Genomic DNA, 27,499 nt, shown 5'->3' with positions numbered 1-27,499 from the left:
GGGGGGATCTGATACAAGTTTATAAATTGATCAATGGAATGGATCAAGTGGATAATGAGAAACTGATTCTGAGAGAAGAATATGACATTAGAAGCACAAGATCGCATAGTTAAAAACTGAGGAAGGGAAGATGTCTGAGATGTTAAGACTGAACAGTTTGAGTGAGGAAGTGGTGTCAGCAAAGTGTGTGCATAGCTTTAAAGAAAAATTGGATAAGTGTAGATATGGAGACGGGGCCACGTGAGTGTAAAGCCCAGGCGCTGTAAAACTACAACTAGGTAAATACACACATACACGCACACACACATGCACTTACACACGCCCAGTAGCTCAGTGGTTAGAGCGCTGGCTTCACAAGCCAGAGGACTGGGGTTCAATTCCCCTACCAGGTGGAGATATTTGGGTGAGTCTCCTTTCACGTGTAGCCCCTGTTCACCTAGCAGTGAGTAGGTATGGGATGTAAATCGAGGAGTAGTGACTTTGTTGTCCCGGTGTGTGGTGTGTGCCTGGTCTCAGGCCTATCCGAAGATCAAAAATAATGAGCTCTGAGCTCCTTCCGTAGGGTAATGTCTGGCCGTCTCGTCAGAGACTGCAGCAGATCAAACAGTGAAACACACACACACGTACACACATGCACGCGCACATCCACATGCACGCTTACGTGCACATCCCCCCACCCCCCATCTCTCTCTCTCTCTCTCCAAACCAAAGTGAGTCACCTCAGTCCCATCATGTATACCAGTCTGTCCCCTACTTGCCCCCCCCCTCCTCCTCTCTCTCTCTCAGCAATTGTCAGCTAGTTATGGAAGAACTACAGCAATCCACTAAAAACACACCAGTATACTGTATATTTCAGTGGATGAGACAATGAAGACTGCAACACTTTCTTGAAGTGTGAGATTCAAGTGTCATCTTGTATGCCAAAATATACAGTATATATTCTTTTTTTATCAACTTCACAACCCTAGTATTTATTACTGCCACCATGGGACACTAAAGGCTTACAAATGGAGACATAGTTCATCATGTCTTCTCTCAGCTACAACAAGGAGTTTGAGATGAGCCAAGATAAAAATTAAATCTCCACTAGCAATCTTCCTGCATCCAATGGGGACAGCAAGAAGCAGAGTTGTGGACAGGACATTTTGGGATTGGCACCACTAATGGGTCTTGCTTCCTTCCCCTGAGAGCAGAATTTACTTAACCTTCCTACAATTAAAATTAATGTATCACATACCATTTCTACAATAAAGTCCTATTTGTACAATTAAGTATTAATCTATGCCCTGACATGATGGAAGAGGATGACAATTCATCTCTTTCTCTTCCCTTTTGTTTTCTTCTTTCTTCCTCTCTTCTTGGAAGTGCTTGGAGACTTAGATTCTGTTTTCTTCAGTGGTGCTCTGAAAGAACAAGTGGCAAATACTTAAGTAATTTCTCGTTACAAAAAAAGACAGACTATACAACAGAATGCTGATCGTTACAAAAAAGACAGACTATACAACAGAATGCTGAAAAGTAAATCTTTTACTAAGCCCAGCAAAAATGGATGCTGTGCCTTTATGACACCAGGGTGTTTGAGTTTTGACTGATAAACCAGGAAATTACTTCCTCACTATGACAGCAAATAAACAAAGCAGCTAGGTACAGTCCAGTATGTGTGGGAGATTTTACTTTTAGGAGGGTCTATTGGAGCCAGATGGTGGAGAACAGTGAAGCAGAGGAATTTCTTAAAATAAGTAATCTAGGACCCACAATGAGGAATAATATTCTACATTTGATTCTGACAAACATGGAGGTGGCAGTAACAAAGATGCAGGAGACCAGCTAGATAGCAGTGACCACTGTGAAAATAGGTATAAATTCAAATGGGATGAAGTTTTTAGAAGCAAAAACACTAATAAAGTACCTGACAGCAAAACAGATTTTGAAGGATTAAAAAGATACTTCTGGGGGTTGACTGGCAACCAACAGAGAGGGAAGGTCAAGTAAGGCCCAGGACAGGACAGGTAAGAGAGATGGTGTTGGGTGAGGGAGGTGATGTGAGGTGAGGTGTGATGGTAAAAGGCTGCAGGAGGAGAGAAGTGACAGTACTGGGTGAGGTACAATCTGAGTCAGCAGGTCATGTTGAGAATTGTGATGTGAAGTTGGAGAGCAAAGAGGGGGCAGAAATTGGGGCATTAAGACATAGATTCATAAAGAACTTAGCAAGGTATATCAATAGCTACAAGTCAACCAATGAGGCTGGGAAGTCAGCAGTAGAAATAGAGGGCTAAATCACATGATACCAGGTGCCAACCACAATGGAAACACAAGAGCCACATACTTAGTAGGAGGCCGAGGCGTAGAGGGCGCCGGAGCAGGTCGCTTCCGTGACGGCTGCAGTTGCTCCTTCACCAGATCAGAAATTTTTCCTTGCTCTGCCAGCATGGCCAAAAAGGTGATGATAAACTGATCATAGTTGTGTGTCCTGCGGCTGTCATCCACCTGGAAGAGAGAGAAACCAGAAAATACAAGATGGAGGATGGCAGGAATTCAGTTGTAGTGATAATGCAAATACAGTGAAAATTAAACCAATGATGGACCGCTATGTCTCTTACTTTGTATCTCTTTCGCTGGTCCAGTTCATCCTTCAGCTGTGCCTCACAAGTGGTGATCTCCTCTCCCAAAAGATGGACCAGGTGGAGAAGGTGATTGGGCCCCGCTGCCGTGTCTGCTCCACTTGGTTCTCCACCTCCCCATCCAGTCCCCTCCTCCTCACCTGGGGGAGGGAGGGCACCAGAATCTCTTTCCCACATTCCTTTCTCTGAGCATAAGAGTGAGGCATGAAGATCAGGGGAAACATTACCATATTATGATACATACACACATACAAGGTGTCCTGCAAATTAAAGTACATACTTAGGCATTTGATAAGTAATTCAAAGTTGAAAGTACTCTATACACATGCTGTGTTTTACTTTATCTTACAAAAATTTAACATTTAAGTTATAGTACATCAGCTGTTAACCAGAGTGGACCTCTGCCTCCTTCCCTCCCTCCTTGACTCCCCATGTACTCAAGTAACTCCCAGTGGCATTAAGTGACAATTCTTTTGGCACAATTGACAACCAAAGCCTTAAAGGAAACAGTTAGCAAATGACAAATTAATTTTTTTGGAGCAGCTAAAGACACTGCAGCCCAGATGGCAACATGAAGTGGCACCATTAGTACAGTAAAATACAAAGGGGAAAGATTCACGGAACATGGCACAACTTGATATCAAATAGAAATATCAAACACTCTAAGGAACATTAACAGGAGTGCAGGAATAATGTGTTGTCATGAGGTTGGTGAGTTGCCATATATGTTTCAAGTAGCACTAACAACCACTATACTGATGTGTTTACCTGTACGTTGTTTTCATTGACACAAATTAAATCTGTCATTTGCTAAATGTTTCCCTACAAGGCTCTGACAGCATACAATGTACACAAAAAATTATCCCTTCCTGCTGCACAGCAGCACACAAGTACATACAGAGCCGAGGAGGGAAGGAAGGAAGCAGAGGTCCATTCTGGTGAACAGTTTCCGTACCACACAAATTAAATATTAATTTCTGCAAAATAAAGCAAAACACAACATAGGGTATAGAGTATTTTCAATTAGAATTACATGAACTGTTAAATCCTAAAGTATTTTTTAACTTGTGGGACATCCTTTGTACCAAGGCTGTCTTCCCATAAAGAATAGCCAAAACCTGGCACACACCTTTCACCTTCATCCTCAATTACACCTCTCTAAACCCTTTGATAACTGACAGAGAAGCACAGTTACACACAAGGAGGTCTAATACTCCACCACTCACCTTCCTTCTTTACAGCAGCCTCAGCAGTGCCACTTTCTCCCTCTGGACTCAAGGTATTCACTAGGCCTTCTAAGAGTGATGGATTCAGCTTGACGTCTGCATCTGGAGAAGGCAGGGAGGGGCTCAGAGTGGTGAGGGCTGTAGCCATACCACTCATGGGTAACAACACAAGTTTCTTTGCATTACTAGTGTACATATTTTACTGCTCTGAAGATGATTATGAAGGTACTCAGTGTTCCAGAGAGAGAGAGAGAGTAAATTCAACATTTCCAACAAGTAATAATAATCACCATCAGGAGAATCCAAAAAGCCTGTGAGAGATGAGTCCTCCTCCTCCTCTTCTTTGAGCTGCTTTGCCACCTCCTCCAGCTGCCGGCAGGATAAGGGAGGAGTGCGGGTCTGGCCTTAAGGGAGTGGAGGGAATGGAAGTTATGAAATACTATGCAATAGAAACTGACTAAAACAGACAAATTCAGGAAATAACAAACTGTAAAATCAATCTTATATTATTTATCATTTATTCAAACATTTATGTATCTTCTTAATCCTATTACCAAGAACATTTATTTACTATATTTTACAATTTTTGCTCCACATAGCCAATATTCACCTTGAGAGACTGCTGCAGTTGTAGTGGTAGTGGTGGTAGTGGTATTAGCAACAGTAGTAGCAGCAGTGGTAGCAGTGGTAGTAGTAAGAGTAGTGGTGGTGGTGGTGGCTGTTGTGGTGATGGAGGTGGAGTGAGAAGTGGGAGAAATGGAGGAATGAGGTGGTGTAAAGTGAACAACAACAAGATGCTGATATTCACTGCTTGTGGCTGGGCTGCTCTGCATGGATCCACTGCTGCCCTGTGGGTGAGTCAAGGTGTGAAGGAAGTAAACAAAAGATAATCATAGAAACACAACACAGTCTCAAACTCAAAACTCTGCCTCTGCCTCACAACTTACCTGCGGGGAGTGGTAGGGGGTGCCGGCCTCTGATGCAGTGTCTGTGGAGGGAGTGGAGGGAGGGGCTGGAGAGGTCTGAATGGTGAGAGGCGTGGCATAGTCTGGTGGGGTGGAGAGGGTGCCAGCAGAGGGGGGCAGCTCCAAGCCCTGTGATGGGAAGGGAGAAGATAAGAATGGAGAGAAGGAGCCAGGTCCTCTCCATTAGCACTACCTTCAATACTGACACCTATGGGAGTTACAGCCTCATTGTTTGAAAAAGAGAAAAGTAACCATTCTTACACTGGTTACTGCTTTATAATGTATAGGCAACACTGCATGTCTGAAAGTTTTCATTATGGGACTTATGGCAGTTTTTCAAAATAAATCAATCAAAAATACTATGACTACTGTTTTATTTCAATCTCAACTTACCACCGGTGCATTTGAATCCGACCGTACTGGTGTGTGTTGCTGCTGCTGTTGTGGCTGAGGATGGTGAGGGCTGGGTGCCTGGGTCCGGTGAAGGCTGGTGCAAGGGTTATGATCAGCATAGCCTTGTGCCTCCAGCTTCTGGGATGCAGCAACAGCCAGCAGGGACAGGTTGTTGCCCTCCTCTGTGTATGTAAGTGTGTGCCAGAGTGATTAATCTATACCCTAAACATCCACACTGAACAAAAGATAGTTACACACTCTTTGTTCATCATCACAACACAACACACAAAGGGTAAAGTATTCCATGACATCATACTCTCACCAACGGGAGTGTCCTGGGAGTGGCTAGGGGCAGGAGGGGACAGCTTCTCCTTTCCAATGTACTGTGGGAAGCGCTGCCGCACAAACTGGTGCAGCGCCTCTAGGATGGTCTCTCTGTTAAGTAGGGAAGTTAAAAATTACTATGACTAAAGCTTAAGTAAAATTTAGATCATTACCTAATATTTGAATGTTCCTAGTTATAGTTGAGGTATCAAGGTATATATTAAAGTAAAGAACGGGACTAAGAGTGTGGGGTTGCTGGCCTGGAATATGGATAGATAGAAACTGTATGGAACAAAATCAAGGCAAAGAAAATGATCACGGAATAACAGCTAATAGACTGTGAGAAAAGGCTTCAATGAGTAAGTATGCTAGCATGCAACCTTGTACACCTTCCCCTCTTATTGTGACAGCATGTGCCAGATACTATCCTTGCTCTCTTCCAACACACACACACACACACACCTGTTCCTTCTAAGTGCACTCAGTTTTCTCCTGAGGGCTGTGATCTTGTCAGGCACCACTGCCATCAGATTGAACCTGATGTCATGGTAAGGTTCACCACCTGTCGCAATGCCCAGGCGCTCTGTGATGACACGCCGAAACTTCTCCGTCCAGTCCTCCCCGGGCTGCCACGGCCCTGCGATGGTGAACTTATTTAGCAGCAATAGTAAGGAAGAGAGTGTTGAATGTAGTGGAAGTGTGTTTCACTGTTTGATCTGCTGCTGTGTTTCACTGTTTGATCTGCTGCAGTCTCTGACAAGACAGCCAGACGTTACCCTACGGAACGAGCTCAGAGCTCATTATTTCCGATCTTCGGATAGGCCTGAGACCAGGCACACACCACACACCAGGACAACAAGGTCACAACTCCTCGATTTACATCCCGTACTTACTCACTGCTAGGTGAACAGGGGCTACACGTGAAAGGAGACACACCCAAATATCTTCACCTGGCCGGGGAATCGAACCCCGGTCCTCTGGCTTGTGAAGCCAACGCTCTAACCACTGAGCTACCGTGTGTGTGTGTGTGTGTGTGTGTGTGTGTGTGTGTGTGTGTGTGTGTGTGTTTTTGCAAGTTCATCTACTTACACTAATAAATACAGGTGTAATAGTGTTTTATAAAAATTTCCATCTCTCTCATTTCCTTAAACCTGACAAATAAGAACTAGAAATAAACCTACACACACATTCACTTCATACAGATACTAGATACAAGATTATCATTACCATGGTCTATTGGCGACGGCTTCAATCCATCCAGCTCAAAGAGTCTTCCATTGACCGGGACGTAAGACACAAAGTGGAAGGTTTCTGCATTGCTGACCCTGGAGCTGGTGGGCACTCCTGGGGTCTTGTCTGGGCGGCGGCGGGCCTGAGGGGCTGAGTGGGAGTTGTGTGCATTGGCCAGCTCTGGGGTGTTGCCGATGGCCCAACCCTTTGTTACAAAAGGATAAGGCCGTACAGAAAATCAGTGCAAAAAACATGACCACTAATTTTACCATATACACGCAAATACAAACACACGCACACTGCATAGTGTAGTGGTTAGCACAGTCGGCTCACAACCAAGAAGGTCCTGGCTCGAGTTCCAGGCATGGTGAGGCAAATGGGTAAGCCTCTTAATGTGTAGCCCCTGTTCACCTAGCAGCAAGTAGGTATGGGATATAATTTGAGTGGTTGTAGCCTCACTTTCCTGGTGTGTGGAATGTGGTATGGTCTCAGTTCTACCCAAAGATTGGTCTATGAGCTCTCAACTCGCTCAGTAATGGAGAAAGCTGGCTGGGTGACCAGCAGGCAACTGTGAATTCAATACAATACAATACAATACAACACAACACACACACACACACACACCAGGAAGTGGATATGCAATTGAAATATGATAAATTTATGGATTTATATAACTGTGCTGTGAAGAAGTTTGTGCCATATCACAGAATGAGGACTTTAAATAATAAGCAGTGGTTTAATGGAAATTGTGAAGAAGCAAAAAAGAACAAAGAAAAGGCATGGAAGAAACTTATGAAATACAGTGAAGTATTATCAAGAGAAGTCTACAAAACAGCAAGGAATAGATATGTTGAAGTAAGGAGAACAGCACAAAAGGAATATGAACAGAGAGTGGTGGAAAACTGTGATAGTGACCCTAAAATGTTTTACAAATTCATAAATGGAAAATTAAATAAAAGGGAGGCAATAGAAAAAGTAAAAGTTGGGAAGAAGTATATGAGAATGCTAGAGATATACAAAGGATGTTTACAAAGGAGGAGCATTTTACAGGAGAAAGGCCTACGGAAATAAAGCAAATGCACGACATCATGGTTACTAAAGAAGATATAAGGAAAATTATAAGTAACTTTGATATTAATAAATCAACAGGGTCTGATGGCATATCTGGTAGGTTGCTGAAAGAATGTAAAGATCAATTGTTGAACCCCATATTTGATATTGTGGAAACCTCCATACGAACAGGAATAGTCCAGAAGAAGTGGAAAAGAGCTGAAATTGTGCCTATATATAAGAATGGAAGTAGAATGGAACCGTTAAATTACAGACCAGTATCGTTGACTAGCATATTGTGCAAGGTATGTGAAGAAGTAATTAAAGCAAAGTGGAGTGAGTATCTAGAAAGTGAAAACATCCTGAGTGAAAGGTAGTTTGGTTTCAGAAAAGGATGATCGTGTGTGTATCCAATTTATTATGTTTTTATTCAAGAGTGACTGACATACTACAACATAGAGAGGGATGGGTGGATGCTATTTACCTGGACTTGAGAAAGGCCTTTGATAAAGTGCCACACAATAGACTGATGTGGAAACTAAAGAAGATTGGAGGAGTAAGTGATAAACTAGCAAAATGGATGGAAAATTACTTAGTGGGAAGAGAAATGCGAACAGTGGTGAAAGGAAAGAAGTCAGAGTGGAAAAAGGTAACCAGTGGAGTTCCACAAGGGTCAGTGCTTGGTCCCATCATGTTTTTGATTTATGTTAATGATATGCCAGTAGGAATTGACAGTTACATGAATATGTTCGTGGACGATACTAAAATTATGAGGAGAGTAAAGAATGTGGAAGATTGTAACAAGTTACAGGAAGATCTTGATAAAATATATGAGTGGAGTAAAGAGTGGCAGATGGAATTTAATATAAACAAGAGCCATGTTATGAAAATGGGAAGAAGTAGATACAGACCAAACAAGGATTACAGGCTGGGTGATGAGAAAATTGAAGAGACCAATGAGGAGAAAGACTTAGGAGTAACCGTGCAAAACACTCTGTCACCGGAGAAACACATTAACAAGATATTTTGGAAAACATATAACATGCTTCAAAATATTGGTCTTGCATTCCACTACCTAGATGAAGGAATGATGAAGAAGATACTATGCACTTTAATAAGACCCCAGTTAGAATATGCAGCTTGCATCTGGTCACCACATGAAGAAAAATGTGAAGAAGGTGGAAAGGGTACAGAGGCTGGCAACAAGGATGGTACCAGGATTCAAGGAGTTAGACTATGAGGAAAGACTGAGGAAGCTGGGGCTGACCACATTAGAAGAGAGAAGAACAAGGGAGACATGATAACTATGTATAAATTGGTGAACAAGATTGACATATTGGACAGAGAATTGATAAAGGTGACCACAAGTAATCATCTCCGAGGACATGGAAAAAAACTTATAAAAGACATCTGTCTAAATGACGTGAGAAAGTACAGTTTCCCGCATCGTAGTATTGATAAGTGAAATAAACTGAGCAGTGATGTCGTTGACGCGGTGTGCGTCAATCAGATGAAAGAGAGATATGACAGGAGTAGACAAGGAGACAGGACGCAGAGAGCTTAGCTCGAGCCCTGTAATACACAAATAGGTAAATACACACACACACACACACACACACACACACACACACACACACACACACACACACACACACACACACACACACACTTGACAAAAGAGACTAGCAGCCACTCACCTTGTTTTCTGGGTTCATGCCGAGTGTGTGCACCTTGAGGCGGGACAGGGTGGGGCCAAGGTCAAGAGCAGAGCAGTTGAGCAGCACCGAGACAAGGGAGTGAGTGGCGCAGCTGTTTGGCACCATCTGGGATGCAGGCACACAAGATAGGAGATGAGATAATATTACTTATTACTTGTGTTCATTGTTTATCTGGCTCCACTCTGCCAAAGCATTCTGCAGAACCCACTTATCTTACTTTTTTATCACTGATTTGTGTAATTATCCATCAGGTGAAGCAAAGAGATCAAAATCATTCTTGTGTACCATTTCAACAACTGATCTAAAATGGTGCTAAAGAATAAAACTGCAAAAGCAATAATGATAATGTTAAAATAAAAGGTAAAAGTAACAAAAATAATATGTAGTTCAAATTCCAGACTCAGTAAACTTAAAAATCAACAAACAGATAAATAAAAACAAACTGTCATCATTGAAATAGATTCAAACGGCACAATTTCACAAGATAGGCTACCATGACAAATGTACCCCTTACTACAGCAACAACACCCACCTGCTGGGCAAAGAACATGTTATTCACAACGGCCTCGTCCTGCACATAATTGTCTGTGTTCTCCACCACCTTCCTCCGTGATCGCCTCTCCTCTATCCACCTGAAGGAACCACCAGGGAAGAATGTGACACATGGCAGAATGTGGGATGGCAGAAGTAGGAAGAGAAACATGTATTTAAACTTTGCATTATCCATTATCATTATAGTTATCATCCTTATATACTGTAGAAATAAAGCAGTCATCATCATTATAGCTATCATCCTGAACAGCATCCTTCCTTAAATACTGTACAGATGATGACAATTATAATCAGACTGGCATAATGATGTTTACTTACATATCCTGTCAGAAGCATGAACCCCAGCCAACCCTTATGCTTCAACCCTTTACACTTGTAAATTAGTCAAATAGTATCTAATATGTCACATTAAATTATCATTCTCAGTTGATTCTCTCTAACCTGAAGAGGAAGATGAATCCATACACCTTTCCTTCGAATGACTTCTGCAGATCATACACCTCCTCCACCTGCACCCCTTTCACACCCATGTCCTCCAGCAGCAGTGTGAACAGGCCTGTGAAGGAACCAGGGCAGAAGGCTGTTAACAGCAGACTTTAGCTTCACATCTTACTCTTAGATTCCTGAATACATGAGTAACACATGCTGTTATCACTAGTCATGTAATTTTATGAAATGCCAGTTAAGTCAACATATGTCATATGAGCACAGTCATAAATGCAATACATAATAATTGTCCACTGTCACATCACTGTACAGAAATCAAAATCCACACCCTCATTATGGTGTCCAAGCTGTTCAATGAATTATTTGAGAAGTAACACATGACCAGACCAGCTGCAACACTGAAACAATGGCTGGGCAGGTTCCAGCTAAGCTCCCAGCACTACATTATAAATGTGAGGGCAGCCACACCTAACTCGACCACTGGCCAACTCTCTTACATGATAATCATCTGTCAGTGATGACTACCCTTAAACTTATGACATTACGACAAGAAAAGATGGACCATCTTCAACCATCTGTGGTGTCTATACTTAGGGCTGCCATATATTAACCATCAATATTTTGGACATCTTTAATAATGCCTGATATAATATGGGGAAAAGAAAAAAAAAAAACTATTCATTTACCTTTACTGCAGTAACAAGGTCAAAACAGTGGAACCATGCATGCTTTGGGATCCTAGAGGTCTCCAAGCGCACGGGTTCGAATCCTGTCCACGGTCTGAGTGTAGGTTGGGCTTCCTCACTCGGGGCAACGGTTTCCTAGCGGGTGGGCTTTAAGATAGGAGGTACCCTAAAAAGTATCCCCTTTAGCCCATAAATTCCCGTCAAAAAGCCCACATGGTATTAAAAAAAAAAAAAAGGCCACAAACAAGCAAACAATGATCCAAACTGTCACTATCAATGCAGGTTAAAGAGAAAAGATTGACACGCGACGTGAGGCGAGTCATGTGATGCATGGGAGGCTGGGAGCATCAATTCCACAGACCATGTATGGGAACTGACTAACAACTAAGTGTGGACTTTTTTTAATTTCACTTTTTATGCTGCCCTTGGCCAGCTCTCCCTTCTAGAAAAAAAAAAAAAAAAAAAAAAAAAAAAAAAAAAAACCATAAAGGTGCAGCATAAATATCACCCACAGTTTATAAAGGTTGACAGGATGTGAATGGTAAGTGCACCATACATGGTGAGGCAGTCTGTCCGGGGCCTGAACACCATCACCGGCCTGACAGTGACAGCTGCTGGCTGCCCAAGTATCACCCATTCACTATATTTAGGTTGCCTCAAAGCACAGCTCAGTTCTAGTGAGACACCCGCCACACTGCTTGCACCGATTCTCAGATCACCATACAGGCGATTTTCCTGGCCATAGCATCAATGATTCACGCCACCCTTGGGACTCCCGCCTTTGTGCTCTTATCTCCAGAGGTTCACTCACTGTCCTTCACCATGAACTGATGGATTTCCTGTACTGGGTGCCTTGCTTTTTAATATCTTGTTAAATGAATGATAGAACTTCAGAGAGAGAGAGAGAGAGAGAGAGAGAGAGAGAGAGAGAGAGAGAGAGAGAGAGAGAGAGAGAGAGAGAGAGAGAGAGAGAGAGAGAGAGAGAGAGAGAGAGAGAGGGCTGATAGACTCCATAACAGTAATTATTATTTTTTTTTCTTATGATATGGCCTATAGCGCCTGTAGGTATACTTGAAAAGTATGTGGGAAGCGGTGTTAAGCTTCCACCCATTAGTGGCACACACTTTTACTTATACTGTTACCCATATTAGGGCCCATATCACCACCCAAGTGCATTTTTGGTGAAACCACCTACAACCTGGGGTAAATTTGCAGTTCCAACTAATATACCCTATCTTATATTTCTTTTTCCCTATGTCTAACAAGCTTGGGGGCATCCTGAGAAAGCGGGGTTTTAGAATGGTGAAACAAAAAACTAGCAAAATTTAACTCTTTGAAAAAGTCTAGGGAAATAAAAAACAATATTTGGACTTTAAAAATCTAGGGGAATTTCCCTAGAACTCAATGAAATTGCCTTAATACAGTGAACACCAGATGCCTACACTAAACCTAACCTAACTTAATGACTGACAGACTGCTACAGTGCATATTAATAACAAACACATGAACACACTCAGTACTCTGTGACAGACTACTGTGGAAGGATCCAGAGCCAAAATTAAGGTAAATCTTAGAAATTCTGTCCTGAAGTTATTATTAATTTCCAATAGGGTAAAATGGGGTTAGAAATGCTTGTAGAAGTGTGGTCTAGATTGTGAGAATAAGCTTAGTTATGGGTGGTGTATTTGTTGAAACTGCAATAATACCGAACTTGGGTATCATGGTGACAAGGAGGTACGTACCTCTAAACCACTCAACAAATGGCAAAGTTTCAAGGTGATACATGGTGGGATTCGAACCTCCGCATGGATGTCTGTCCGATCCCACGCTCACCACCTTATCCACTATACTATCACCTCCCTTAAATAGATTAGAAGAGGAGGATGGTGGAGTCCTCACAGTGTTGGGTCTCTATTAAGAGGAGGAGAGTAAGTGCAGTAAAAGCATTCCTGTTATGGGCGTGGAGAAAATAGAGTGGCTCAGATATATAGATATGTTCCCTGTGTTGTGCTTGCCACTTTCCTTCTGCAAATAGTGGAAGGACCAGAACACAGCACTGACGGGAAGGACCTGTGAAGCAATAAAAAGCAGATAGTCACAAGAAGGGCACTGTCCCCGAGAAACCGTCCCGCGCGCTCGCCTTGATTCCCGGTTCCCCTTTTGCAGCTCCTCCACCTGGGTAGCGGATTTGACGTCACTTCAAATGAGAAATATATGGTATATAATTTTGTTTTTGCATAGGGGTTCCTTGAGACGTGATGTATTTGAAGGGTTACACAAGGGTAAAAAGGTTGAGAAACACTGCCTTATTCGTTAGCATATTCTCTTCTCTCTCTCTCTCTCTCTCTCTTGTTGACCAATAACGTGGTTTCATATATATGACGTCAAATCAGCTGGGTGGAGAAGCTGTGAAGTGGGAGCCAGGAATTGAGGCGACCACGCGGGACGGTTTCTTGGGGACAGTGCCACAAGAAGAGGTGGCTCACCACCAGTCTAGAAGAATTCAAGTTAGTTCCGCCTCCTGCACAGCAGCTGCCACCCAGTAAACCCTTCATCCTTCCTCTCCCACCATTTCAACCTAAAAGAATTACTTTTTCTTTTCATTTGAACTTATTGATGGAAGTTGTAATTTCGGACATTTGAAGAATTTTACAATCCCGGAAGCAGAGTTCAACACGTGAATTCACGACACGTCCAGGAAATCGTGACGTACGGCAAGCCTAGTCTGCACCATCACAGCAGCATTCCTCAAGACACACCACACAACACCCCACCCCTGGCACACAGACAGACAGACAGGTAGAACTAACTGGCGGCTTACCTGGGTCACTCTCCAGCTCCAACCAGCCATCAGTCAAGTTGTTGATGTCTACAGGCATGGTGGCGAGTAGACTCTACCACAGCACCACCACACCACCACTGCCACACCGCCACCCTCAGCCTTCCTGGACACGACCACTTCTGCTGTTCCGAGGCTTAACATCTTCCTGCCTCTGCTCTAAATGGCTGGGCCTCCCTCCCCGCTAGGTCTCCATGGCATGCACTGCTTGGAGTCTCAGCAATTCATTTATTGAGGGTGAGGCCGGCCAGCGCCCGGTTTGTGTTGTTGTTTTCAGACACAAGTTTGGTGCCAAGTGACAAACGGGATGCGTCACCGCTCACAAAGACACATTATTATTTTATATTCACTTTCAATATAGGAGTTGTATGTCGTACAGTGTACTTAGGATGAATACTGAGACGAGACACACTGCTCTATCGATTAATGTTTTCGACTCGTACCTCCAACAAACTAGCAGACTGGGGGCGTACGAGCGGGAGTTGCAAAAATAACATTCCCATTTCCCAGTGTTGTACGTATTTAGTAGAGTATGAGGGTGTAATACTTGGTAACATAACATAACATAACATAAATAATAGGATAACAAAGGGCCACCAGGGCCCATCTAGGTTATCCTGTATCAGTCGCACAGCGACCTCGTCATCAGTACTTAAAGATACACTTACAAGTACACAATACATTATATACTAATTCTAAATATTTGGCCCATTAACAGGGCTAAGTCCTGCATCGAATTCCTCTACAATCTGTAATCCCCATACATGGGGATCATGTCTTGTTTAACTATAGTAAATTTCTTATAAAACTATCATGCAGTGCTATACATAATTATAAATCTAATAAATTTAAGTGCTTATCTAATCTGTTTTAAACATTGTCAAACTAGTGCTATTTACAACCGTCTCTGGCAATGCATTCCAGAAGTCTACCACCCTATGACTAAAGAAATATTTTCTTATATCTAACCTGCAGCCTTGCTTTCTAATCTTCCTGCCATGATTTCTAGTCCTACTTCCTCCTCTAAGGTAAAGAAAGATCTCACATCTATGTAGTTTGTATCTGAGAACATTTTAAATAACTCTATCATATCCCTCTTATACATCTCCTCTCAAATGAAAACATGTTTAATTCCTTTAATCTATCTCTATACTCCAGGCGCTTTAATGCTGGTATCATCCTAGTTGCTCTTCTCTGAACTGCTTCTAACATGTTGATATCCTGCCTATAGTGGGGTGACCAGGCCTGTATGCAATACTCTAAATGGGGCCTAACATAGGAATTATATAAGCTACGCACCACTTCCTTACTTTTATAACTAACATTTCTATTTATAAAACCCAGGATCCTATTTGCCCTATTTCTTGCTTCTAAACATTGCTTTGAAAATTTCATAGTCCTGTCTATCACTACTCCTAAATCCTTTCCTTCCTCTACTGCCTCTAGCCAACATCCCTCCATCTCATAGTTAAAGTTTGTGTTGTCTTTACCTAAATGCATAACCTGACACTTTTAGAATTAAACTCCATCTGCCACCTGTCTGCCCATGCTATCAGCCTGTCCAGGTCTCGTTGTATTCTGTAATTGTCCTTTTCACCCTGTACTGCACATGCTATCTTAGTATCATCTGCAAACTTTGATACTTTGCTACTAATTCCTATATCTAAATCGTTAATGTACACCAAGAAAAGAAGAGGTCCTAGCACTGATCCTTGGGGTACCCCACTAACCACTTCCTTCCACTCAGACATTGCCCCATTTAATACTACTCTCTGTTTCCTATCAGAAAGCCATTCACTAATCCAATCAACTAACCTACCCCTATCCCATGTAGTCTCAATTTGTACACTAGCCTCCTATGCGGTACCTTATCAAACGCCTTGCTAAAATCTAGATATATAACATCTATGCTATTTCCATCATCTAACTCCTTGGTAATATATTCTAAGATATCGAGCAAATTTGTAAGACAGGACCTCCCTGATCTAAAGCCATGTTGGGTATCTCTAATTAATCTATTCTCATTTAAATGCTCCCAAATACTACCCTTAATGATTTTCTCTAGTATCTTACATACTATACTAGTTAAACTGATCGGTCTATAATTATTCGCATCATCCTTCCTACCTTTTTTAAATATTGGAGTAACATTAGCTAACTTCCAGTCCTGTGGTATCTCAGCAAACCTAAGTGATCTTTCAAAGATTAACTTAAGTGCTTCAGAAATACTGTCTACACCCTCCCTAAGTACTCTGGCATGTAGCTCATCAGGACCACTAGCTTTCCTATCGTCTAGTTCAAGAATAAATTTCCTAACAATTCCCGGTTTTATATCAATATTTTCTAAATAGAATAGAATAATCTCTGGGGGGGGATGTATTACCGTATTTTGTACTAAGTAAAAACATATACATGTAGTTACTCACAAAGGATCGTCAATAGATTTCAATTACTATTTATCTTTTTTTCTGCATATGTTATCATGAGTTATGATATACACTGTAGGTGCACATGTACCGTACTATATGTAGTATAGGTTTACAGATACTGATTAATCTTATTTACCGTTACAATATGAATATGAATTTTCTATATATTCCCACTGGCAATTAGCATGAAAACCTTGGCAAATTCACAAACACGCAGAATAAACAAGTGCGACCTCATTATCTTGTTAAACTCACAACACTAAAGACGTGTTCCATTACATATATTATGCAATAAATACCCATTTACCTACAAACACGCATCCATTCACACCCAAACCCAGTAATTTTTTTTTTTTTTCTCAATTGCAAGACACTAGAATATCAAACATCCCTCTATTATACAAGTCAACTCTCTTAATACTCAGCTATGTATATTTGTTAACTTTTGTATTATGACATGCAAATGAAGTAAATAAAGAAATTTTAATTCAAAGAACACCGTATACCTTGTGCCAGACCATGGGAAACATTGAGAGAGAGAGAGAGAGAGAGAGAGAGAGAGAGAGAGAGAGAGAGAGAGAGAGAGAGAGAGATCTGTTGTAATATTTTTCAAAGACCATTTGTTTTGATATTAAATGGTAAATAAATACAATTAGTTCTTCATCTGATGTTTTATTTTAAAAAATGTCAAATAATGTGGGATGAGGGCCGGGGAGGTCTGTGTTGGAAGGCCTTAAACAAATATGGCCTGGGCTTAACCAATACCGCCCCACAGACTAACAACAGCTCTATACAAATAACCTGCATCACTCCTCCGGGCCTCATAGAAACAAGGACTCTTGAGAACCATATATAAAAATGTACATCAGATGTTTAAATTATTGAACAAAATTGCAGGAGGGAGCAGGAGAGGAGAGGAGAGGAGGTATGCCGGCTGACTGCCGTGCTGCTGTTTTGGTCTTTGCTGCACAGATCTTGAATGATTTACACAACACAATGATCAGTCACATGCTTAATTATAAACTAAGAGAAGAGCTTCAGGTAGCATTGCAAGTGTTGTCATAACTATGTAAGAAAAGATAAATATTGCATATACGGAGGCTAACCGGTATTGTCTTGGCTGGATAGCGCAATAGAGAAAATTAAATAACAACCTTGTTAATTTAACTAAAAACTTAGTTATCAGTGGCTGTGGTGAGCAGTGGTACAATCCACGTCTTTGGATGACACACTTCCCTAGCACAGGATTGGCTCACCTGCTAACAGGTCAATCAGCATCACAATGTGCACCCACTAACACAATGAAATAACATAACACTGACAGCGCCTCCATTAAGCAAAACATAATGGCACTTACACTCAACCTTATCTCAATTGTCAATTCCAACTGATTGTTATTATTACTACAGTCATTACATCATGAAATTTCTTAAACAAACTATGTCTGGTTGTGCATGTTTGCACTGGGGATGCAGCACCAGTCACCATACAGTGAAGAGATGATGCTAGATTCAACCTGGATTTTAGCACATTGTGCAGTTTTAAGGTGGTTGCTCCACCCTTCATCAACTCTGAAAGACACCCAAGTCTCACCATTTCAAAAGAGGCAAATCTGCAACTAAAGTCATTTCTTTAGTACTGAACATTCTGAAATGTTCAAAACACAAAACATATATAGCACTGGAACTAAACCAAGAACAGCAAGGCAGAGAAGAAAAAAGGGACTTTGGCTGACCAGCTACATCCATCTTGTTAAGTTAATTAAAAGCCTGAAAACTGTCTCTCTCTCTCTCCATCCTAAGTAGCAAGAATTAAGACTTTGTTGGACTCTGGCTCCGAGATGCTTTGGAGTGGGTGGCCTCCATCTGAGCCATTTTGTCCTGGGCGGCCTTGAGGAGGTTGGCTTCCACACCCACACAACGAGCCAGGTGCTGGCCAGGCCGGCAGGGTGAAGCAGCAAGGGCCACTGATGGAAGCGCCGCTGCCATTTCATTCTTGTTGGAGTCAGTGGAGGAGGAGGTCGTGGTCTTGGGAATGGCACCCTCATTGGCAGGGGATGATGTGGTGGTGGCCAAGGCTGCGATGATGGCCGAAAGAAATTCCTGCCAGACATTGGAGTCCACCAGCACAGCATGGACCTGCTCCCCACGTACCAACAAGGCAAGCACCAGGCTCACCCCATACTGCACAAACAAAATCCTTTTAATGCCCATTCATTGCAGCTTCTTACTGTATTATATAAACAAAGTACAGGTAAGGTTTCAAAATGTAGAGAATTTCAATAATTATTCATATCTACACTAAGAAAACATTTTCCATAGAGAGCTCACCTTGTTGTAGAGTGCTGCTGCCAGGTTTGTCTTCTGGGAGGGGACCTGGGCTGAAGAATTGTTGTTGAAAGCAGCAGCCAACTCTAGAAGCCGGTTAGGGGCAGCAGTAGCCACCAGGCGATCAGTGGCAGGCCAGAGAAGAGCCAGGTGCTGGTCATGGGCATCCTTGCGAGACAGCACTGTCATATTCTGCAGTAGTGTCACTACCAGACGCTCCTGGTCTCCCTCTCCAAGCCAGCCCAGCAGGCGACTCACAAGACTCTGCCAAACAAACCATACAATGTTATGGCTTTTTTTGGTGTGGTGATTTACTGTATCTATCCACATACGCCAACAGTAGGTAAATTAAATCGATCTTTGTCAAAGCAGTGGGGATAAAGTGCAAAACTCAGGATGATAAGAATTTAGTACTTGGAGTGAAACTCGGATGAGCTCCTGAGTTGCCATAATTCACACTTGCCATGACAAAAGCTATATTAAAATCAATCATGTTTATTGTTTTGTTCTGTACCTTACTGTATACATCTTTTGTTTGTAAATTACTCTTAAATGACCACACATTCACATAATAAAGAGCCTTCATTGTAAGAATAACAAGACTTGCACACACCACCCATAATCACAATCAGGGTCTCTGAAGCCTACCTTTCCCTTGCGAATGCACAGGACTTGCAGGAGGCGATCAGGGCTGGCGTTCAGGTTAGCCCAGAGCCGTGCCGACAGCGTCCGGGACTTGGATCGGAACATATCTCTAGTGGGGCAGTCTGGCAGGTGGCGGATCCGGCGCTCCAGGTCATCCAGCTCCATCATTGTGTTGAACAGCTGCAAGTGAGGGGTGACAGGGTGATGAGAGCAACAGTGAATACAACTGTAACAAGGAAAGTACATAGAGATGTTCACCAAGGCTCTCGACTCCCAAAAATGATGTTGCCAAGACAATGCACACAACTTTCACCTTAACACTCATTCACATCCCTGTTTTATCCCCTTGGTGCCCAACACAGAGGCAAAGTAAATGATATAGCAAAATACATGACAAAGACTTATTCATGACATAAAACTTACCAGACATGGTACAGAAAGTCTCCCACATCTTTTAGTTAATTATTTCATTACCTTCTCCACAATTCACGAAACTGTCAAAATCTCAGATTGGTTCCACAAATTTTGTACTCTTCACTTTTCAACTCAATGACATGATACATTCACATCTCTACTGACCTCTTGTATTGAACTTTTTAAAATTTGTAGCTTTCTCTTCCAAACTCTGGCATCATAACTTCCCAGTGATGTAGTGGCACAAATCAGTAAGTCAAACAACCTCCTCACCTTTTCAACATAAAGGAGGAGGTGCCTGTGTCTCCTCATCTCTCGCTGCATGGAGGTGGTTGGGTGTGAGGGATCCAGGTGCACCACCTGAAGGTCAATAATCTTCCTTGGGGCATTCACACTCACTACTTGTAGCTTGCCAAGAGAATTCTCAAGATGGGGAGGCTCATATTCCCGGCCAGAGGCACCATCCTTCCCACGGTCTGGCAACAAGAGCTGGAGTCCATCGATCTCTATCACTTCCTCTTCTCTCTTGCGCTGCTGTTTCACACTGTGCATCTAAGGGAGCAGTTATATCAGAACATTTCTTACAATAGTCATACCTAAATTTTTCAATACAATAGCCTCTTCCCTCTAAGTAACAAAACAATTCAATGACACAGATGCGCAAGCACTTACCACATAGTAGTAGTCATCTCTGTAGGGGGTGTCAGAATGGAGCTGCATGGCCTGGATGTGCTTGAGCCACCCCTTCTCCCTTGGGGTCATGAGACAGCTATACTCGTCCTGCTCCCGGCAGCGGTGCCACTCCTCCCACTCAGCCTCGCTGTCTCGCCTGGTGCGGCTGGGGTGCTGGGAACCATGATCATCCCAACCCTTGCGTTCATACTGCCTGGAACACCAGATGCAAGCAACAAGTGTAAGTATGCATCACCTCCCTCACAGCATCATTACCATGACTAAAGCTGTTTAGTTTGTGGTTTGCAAAATAATCCTATAAAATTGCAACCATACAAGGTTCATTAATCATTAAGGCTTAGTATTGGCTGCCATCACTACTGATCCAAAATAATTTCAGGAAGGCCACAGATTTTACTAATGAACTTCTTAATTTCAAGCTCAGTTTACTAATAAGGGTACTTTCTTCAACTATCTTTCTATACACCATGGTGGACTTCCTCTACAACGACCAAGACAATACATCAACACTCACCCTCCTCTCTGGTCATACGGGCGTCGGTCATAGCCCCAGCGCTCATAAGACCCGCGTCCCTGTGACTCTGACCCATTGTGGTTGAAGTAGTTACCATCCTGCCCCCGATTGTTGTGGTGGTAACCATACCCTGGCGGCTGGTGATGTGAGTGGTGGTGGTGGTGGTGGTGTGGAGGGTGGTGGGACTGGTGCTGGTGGTGGTGTTGCTGATGGTGGTGGTGGTGTTGATTGTTAAAGTTGTTGTTATTGTTATTACTGTTATTGTAGTTGTGATGATGCTGTTGCTGTAAATGGTGGTGGTGTGGGGGCTGGTGTTGATGGTGGGAGTGGTGGGAAGGAGGGGGGTTGTTGTGGTGGTGATGGTGTTGTTGCTGCTGCTGTTGTTGAGACTGCTGTTGGTTACTGTGGTGTTGGCTGTGTGGCTGTGGCTGCTGCTGTTGCTGCTGCTGCTGTTGGTGGTGGTGGTGGTGGGGAGGGTGTGGGGGTCCATGGGGATGGATGAAGTTGTTGGAGCCACCTTCATGGTTATGGTGGGTGTGTTGGGGGTGGTGCTGGGAGCCTCCTGGGCCAGACTGCATGGCATGTGGCTGACTGAAAACACTCTTGTTGTTGCTGCCACTGCCACCACCACCGCTGCCTCCAGGGTATGTGTTCATGAAGCGAGGGTGCTGCTGTTGCTGCTGCTGCTGTTGTTGTCTTTGTGAAAACTGTTGTTGCTGCATTTGCCACTGGTACATGTTTGCTGGGAAAGCAGAGGCCATTTAAATTAACCTGAAGCAAGACTTAACCATCCGAGAGAGAGAGAGAGAGAGAGAGAGAGAGAGAGAGAGAGAGAGAGAGAGAGAGAGAGAGAGAGAGAGAGAGAGAGAGAGTTTGTCAGAGAATAGCATTATATATACTGGACACTATGAGGAAGGAAAACTACACAGCAGGTTAAGGGTTAGGAGTACCTTGGTTGAGGCCTGGTGGTCGCTGGAAGGAGGGCCAGTGGTGGGACTGTGGACCCTGGTTGGGACCCTTGGTAACTGAGTGTCGGGCCAACTCCTTCTCTAGATCCTCAGCCCTTAGTGGTGGCTGGAGACAGGAGAGAAGGCAGCATATGAGTAATTAAAGTAGGGTAGACTTGTGTCCAGCAACATTTGTACCACAACTTACAGGCCAACAACTTACCTGAAGCGGGAGGGACGGTTGTGTCCTGGCTGACTGCAGCTTCATCTCCTGCTCTAGCTCAGCCACAGTCTTCACCGAGGGCAGGCCAAGAGGGGCCGAGGAGGGCAGGCTGCCCACTGGTGGGGGTGTGCCCATAGGCTGAAGCCTGTCCACACCAGGGGAAGGGGTCCAGATGCTGTTGGACGGAGACCCTGGCAGGTCTGGACCACTCAGGAGGGAAGAGCCAATATGGGGCCCCCCTTGATACCCCCTAATAGAGATGGGGGCACTAGTGGGGCCATCATAGCCACCCACATTTCCCAGCCTCAGCTGTTGTAGCTCATTCAAAAGTGCACTCTCATTCTGTGGACAAAAATATTTCTTAACAATTACTAACACTGTAGTGTGAGGATTGTTGTGCCTCTCTGCAAATCAACACAAAATTTACATATTCTCATAGTGAACAATTAATTATTTGAAATAGTCTGCATAAAAAAAAAAGGCCAGCTCTTCCAAATAAGTGTTGCTAATGGAGACAACATGAATGCAGTGCAATGCATAGATATGTGTGAAACATTCCGCTGCACCAACACAGACTGCCGCCTCACCTGAAGCTTGGTAGAGTGGCGGTTAGCCTCAGTGATGGAGGCCAGGTGCTGGTGGCTCTCCTCCCAGTCACCGTCCACCACCGCTGCCGAGCCAAATGTCTCATCGTTGAGGGCGTCGTACTCCTCATCCTCATGCCCTCCCTCCACCGCCCCATCTTCAGGCTGCACAGAGGGAGGCACCACCAGGGTCAGTGTGCACCACAATTAACAAACCAACACACACATCAACCAACAACAATTCACTACAGAAAAGAATGAGACATGACAGAAGGCAAATCCTAATTCTACCACTCAATGTAGTAAGACCTGCTTAATTTTGCAGCTAGGGTGTGATCAGGACAAAGGTGCAGTGCTGACTCTCCTCCCAACACATTCCTAACCAGGTAGGTCACCTTTGCCTCACCATTCACAAAAAATTTATTTAATTTTCACTGTTTTAAATTCTTCATTAGTTATGTATTACCTGCTTACATTCCTCTGATTTACCCTATAAGTATTATCAAAAGAAGCATACCTCCCCCACATGAATACACTATCCTGGCCTCTGCAGTGTCTCCTTGCTATTCATTCATTCACCCTCTACAAGTGCTTCATGTTGTGAAAGATTTCACAATGTCTTTCACTACATAAAATAATTGTCATATTAAAGTAATGGAAACAAATGGCTGGCAAAATATATTTTAATTTGTTTTGTTTTATAAAGACAGACTGATATATTAACTAATATATTTTTTTCCAGCTCATCACATTTCTTGCATGCATCCACACTTATGAACATCTATATATGAAGGGAGTAAGTTGAGAAGTCTACAACATTGATTTTTGACATATCTAACACTTTCAGGATTCTGGATGAGAGAGAGAGAGAGAGAGAGAGAGAGAGAGAGAGAGAGAGAGAGAGAGAGAGAGAGAGATTATTGAATTAGAATTTGTGATTCAACCATGAAAAAAAGGGAAACTTATGTCAAGGAAGTAATATTGCTTAACTCAGCATTACTTTAGATAACAAAATTTTTCATTCAATAATAAATAAATAAATTACCAATTTCAAGTGCCTGACTAATGTAGAAAACATGTTAAAAAGTAATTAATTACCTACTGATGCAATTTTATCAAAGTTGAGTACAGAATGACACAACTTTCAAATTCAAAATGTTATTCTTCTGATCAATTATTAACATGATTAACTACGTATGTACAGATTTTGCTACTAAAAGTGTACCAGTTCTATTTGGCATTCCTCGTCTGCAAAGGCTGTCAAAACATAACCACAATCTGTCATTAGTTCACCACTCATATTATTCAACAGTTAACAAGGCCGTTAGGTTGGAGTGTGTAGCAGTGGGCTTTTTGTTGTGGGTGTCAGAGTAATTGGCTGGATTTCTGACTTTCTAACCAACCATACCATGTGGGTTACAGTGGGAGGTGAGTGCAGTACCGCTAGACCTGTTCTGAGCAGGGTACCTCAGGATTCTGTTTTGGGTCCTTAGTTGTTTCTCATTTATGTAAATTACTTCCCTGTGTCAATCCTTAACAATTGTAAATTATTTGCTGACTTAAAAAGATTCATCTTAGGTTAACATCTGATAATTTGCCAGACTTGATCAGGAGTTTATCATCATGCCAAAATGACATTAATAAGATCAGTACAATTGTTGCTTCATGGGGACTGAAGCTTAATGCTGACAAGTATGTCATCCTTTGGTTTCGACGTGGATTTGTTGGAACAATGCTGAACATTTTAGTGTGTGTAACATTAGTGGGGAACCTATCAAATTTGCTAAGTCATAAAGATCTGGGTGTGATGGTTGACACCTCTCTTAAATTTCATATTCACATTCAAAAGATAGTGAACAAAGCAGCAGCTCTCTCTTCCAAGCTTCTTAGATCAACATTATGCAGATCTAAAAAAGTTTATGAAATCCCTTTTGATGTCTCATCTTTGCCCACTTCTTGAATTTGCTTCTGTGTGGAACACTGGTTATATTGGGGATTTGCATTTACTAGAATCTGTCCAAAGCAGATGGACTAAGAGCATTGATGGGCTGGCTGATGTTCCATAATCACAGCGTTTAAAATCTCTTAACTTATATTGAGTGGACAATCTTACCAATAGGACCTCCAAACAAAGCAGTAAAATACTCACATTTACTGATAAAGTACTTAATACACAATACATTTCTTGTGGTTTTATTTGGGGGACGGTCTTAGTGTGTCATACACAAGCCTTCAAATGTGCGGTGTTCGGCAAGTTTTCTCTAAGTCCAGCAAGCTGCGGCGAGCCACGGAGCACCATCACACTCGGAAATGAGCAGTACACTGACTTGCATTTGTTTATAGCTGGGGTTTGTGGGTAACTGCTGAATAGGATTCTTATTGTGTCTATAGTTCTTTTGTCCAATGACGTGCCACCACCTCTTTACACCACGAGCTGTGCCAATGGGAATTTGCTATATGTATTCGTAGGCTGGGGCACAGCTGGGCACACAGATGCACAGAGACATCTGTGTGTGCAGTTCAGCCATGGCCACCAGTGACATTAGTTGTAAAGGTTGAGAATTTGATTACTGGGAAATCATCGCTCCTGCAATGCAAGTCAGTGTACAATTGAGAAGACAACCAGCCAGGACCTTCATCCTTTCGTTAAGGTATTGTGAGGAGGGGTATTGGTAGAGGTAGGGCATATTGTGTGAAGCTATAAGAGAACCAGTGTGGGGAGGGAAGCTGCCCCAAAGCAAGGATACGGTAGGTTAGGTTTATGTTAGGGTTAGGTTAATGTTCAAGAGGGGGTGCAGCCACCCCTGGCTACGATACTTTAGGTTAGATTTATGTTAGGGTTAGGTTAGTGTTGTAGGGGGGTCCGAGGCGGTACAGCCCCCCCCCCCGGCTAGGATAGGTTAGGTTAGGTTTATGTTAGGGTTAGGTTAGTGTCCTACAGGGGGAGGGTTATGTAAAACTTCCTTATATTTAGGGATATTTTCCAACATTTAAGGAAATTTCCCTAGATTTTTTTCAAAGTCCATATATCACTCAAATATGCCTCCCTCCCCCTAAAACCCCCGATTCCCCACAGGCCCCCAAGCTTGCTGGGACTGGGGAGGGATGACATAAGAATATATAAGGAGGTGCTATTGGTAAGATTTACCTAATGAGTAAAAGGAAGACATCTCAATTCTCAGACCAGATTTGCTGAAATGTTGGAAAATTTTTTATGGGAAATGTGGAATCAAACTTAGTGATATATTCATTCTGCCACCAGCAATAGGGACCCGTGGACACAGATTCAAAATTGCTCATTAGTGAAATCAGACGACACTTCTTTTCACTTCGATGTGTTGGTGCTTGGAATTCCCTTCATAACGATGATGTTGCTTTGGAGTCATTCGAGTCATTCAAGTTTGCCTTACATAGTAGTTTAGGTTCACTTTTATACGAATATGTTGAATAAGGTTACTATTTCAAATCCTGCAATGGCATATAAATAAATTCTTCAAATTGCTGTATTCACTCACTATTTCATAAACAGGAACTGGCATGCCAGCAGGTTTGTGGTGTTTCCCTACTATCTCTGGTTGAATCCTACTTCATATTGCTCTACTATGCCATTGTAAAGGGGGACACCAAACCAGGTGACACACTCAATAAGGGAAAGAGTAAGAGCTCCCTATTGTATAATCTAACCATCTATTACACAATGCACTGGCTAATCTATCATAAAGTAATACTGCTTCATGGCTACATACAGTACACTAGCCAGATCATAGTAATCTAAGTCTTGCCTGAAACAAACACAAACACACACACACACGGTGTGTGGTGTGTGCCTGGTCTCAGGCCTATCCGAAGATCGGAAATAATGAGCTCTGAGCTCGTTCCGTAGGGTAACGTCTGGCTGTCCCGTCAGAGACTGCAGCAGATCAAACAGTGAAACACACCTGCAGCCTTTCATAACTCGCGTCCCATTGTTTGCCGTGTGGCGTTAAGGTACAATGAGGGGCAGCCAGCCAAATAGGTACAGGCCCTACATGTAAGCTTCACATTACTCCAAGGGGCGAGTGAAGATAAGCAGCAGGCAGGCAGGGTATCGTCAATCATGACCTAGTTTACCCAGTGGGGATGAATTGGTGGTGTGATGGTTGAACAGGTTTGCGTTGCTGCCTGGCGTAGCTACACCCTGCCGACCATCACGTAATGTCTAATAATTGCGTCACTCTCCACATGGCGCAAGTGAGAGTACTGCAGTAGCTATCAATATGTAAGAGTGGTCACCGTGTACAGCACGTCAGGTGTGGGGAATCGGTGGCGTAAGTAATAATGCAGGGAAAGTGAATTAGCGGAGGCGGTGCATTGCAATGTTTTGAGGACAACACTAGCGCCCATCACTTTACCCTGCCTATAACTCAACTATTTCACGCCTTTTCTAATTTATATCACCACCATAGCATGCACAGTAGCTTAATTCATGCACGAGGAGCAAAATTAAGTCCAAATACCGGTAACGAGGCGTCAAATTCGAAGAAACCGTCGGAGTCCATCAGTGAGAGGCCAGTGGCGGGTCATGGCTCTTGTGGTTCCTGCTCCTCCCTCCCGTCAGGTTCCAGCAATGGCGCCCACCTTTCTCTCTTGTCTTTTTTTCTTCCCATGATTACTTGATTATATACTGCCATTA

At 42.8% G+C, this 27,499-nt stretch overlaps 2 protein-coding genes across 3 annotated transcripts; both read right to left on the bottom strand.

Annotated features, from left to right (window-relative positions):
* Positions 1-829: 829 nt before the first annotated feature.
* Positions 830-14,368, bottom strand: LOC123499805 (ubiquitin carboxyl-terminal hydrolase BAP1-like). Of its 2 annotated transcripts, none has more exons than XM_045248296.1 (15): positions 14,034-14,368; positions 10,521-10,635; positions 10,060-10,159; positions 9,507-9,632; positions 6,757-6,964; positions 5,992-6,166; positions 5,528-5,640; positions 5,206-5,387; positions 4,795-4,941; positions 4,458-4,695; positions 4,138-4,251; positions 3,848-3,949; positions 2,601-2,806; positions 2,327-2,487; positions 830-1,403 (listed from the first exon to the last, which is right to left on the bottom strand). In XM_045248296.1, exons 1-15 carry the CDS (start codon positions 14,089-14,091, stop codon positions 1,313-1,315), a joined length of 2,136 nt encoding a protein of 711 aa, XP_045104231.1. In that variant the 5' UTR covers positions 14,092-14,368; the 3' UTR covers positions 830-1,312. The 2 variants fall into 2 exon arrangements, with proteins under 2 accessions (XP_045104231.1, XP_045104232.1); XM_045248297.1 differs by having other exon boundaries at positions 2,601-2,761.
* Positions 14,369-17,136: 2,768 nt separating this feature from the next.
* Positions 17,137-27,461, bottom strand: LOC123499685 (protein PAT1 homolog 1-like). Its single transcript, XM_045248071.1, has 10 exons — positions 27,324-27,461; positions 22,831-22,992; positions 22,244-22,585; positions 22,024-22,147; positions 21,074-21,815; positions 20,539-20,752; positions 20,140-20,418; positions 19,456-19,632; positions 18,811-19,071; positions 17,137-18,663 (listed from the first exon to the last, which is right to left on the bottom strand). Exons 1-10 carry the CDS (start codon positions 27,363-27,365, stop codon positions 18,292-18,294), a joined length of 2,715 nt encoding a protein of 904 aa, XP_045104006.1. The 5' UTR covers positions 27,366-27,461; the 3' UTR covers positions 17,137-18,291.
* Positions 27,462-27,499: the final 38 nt, after the last annotated feature.

Source organism: Portunus trituberculatus, chromosome 50 (assembly GCF_017591435.1).
Source record: "Portunus trituberculatus isolate SZX2019 chromosome 50, ASM1759143v1, whole genome shotgun sequence".
Taxonomy (NCBI): Eukaryota; Metazoa; Arthropoda; class Malacostraca; order Decapoda; family Portunidae; genus Portunus; species Portunus trituberculatus.
This window is presented reverse-complemented; position numbering and strand designations above follow the sequence as displayed.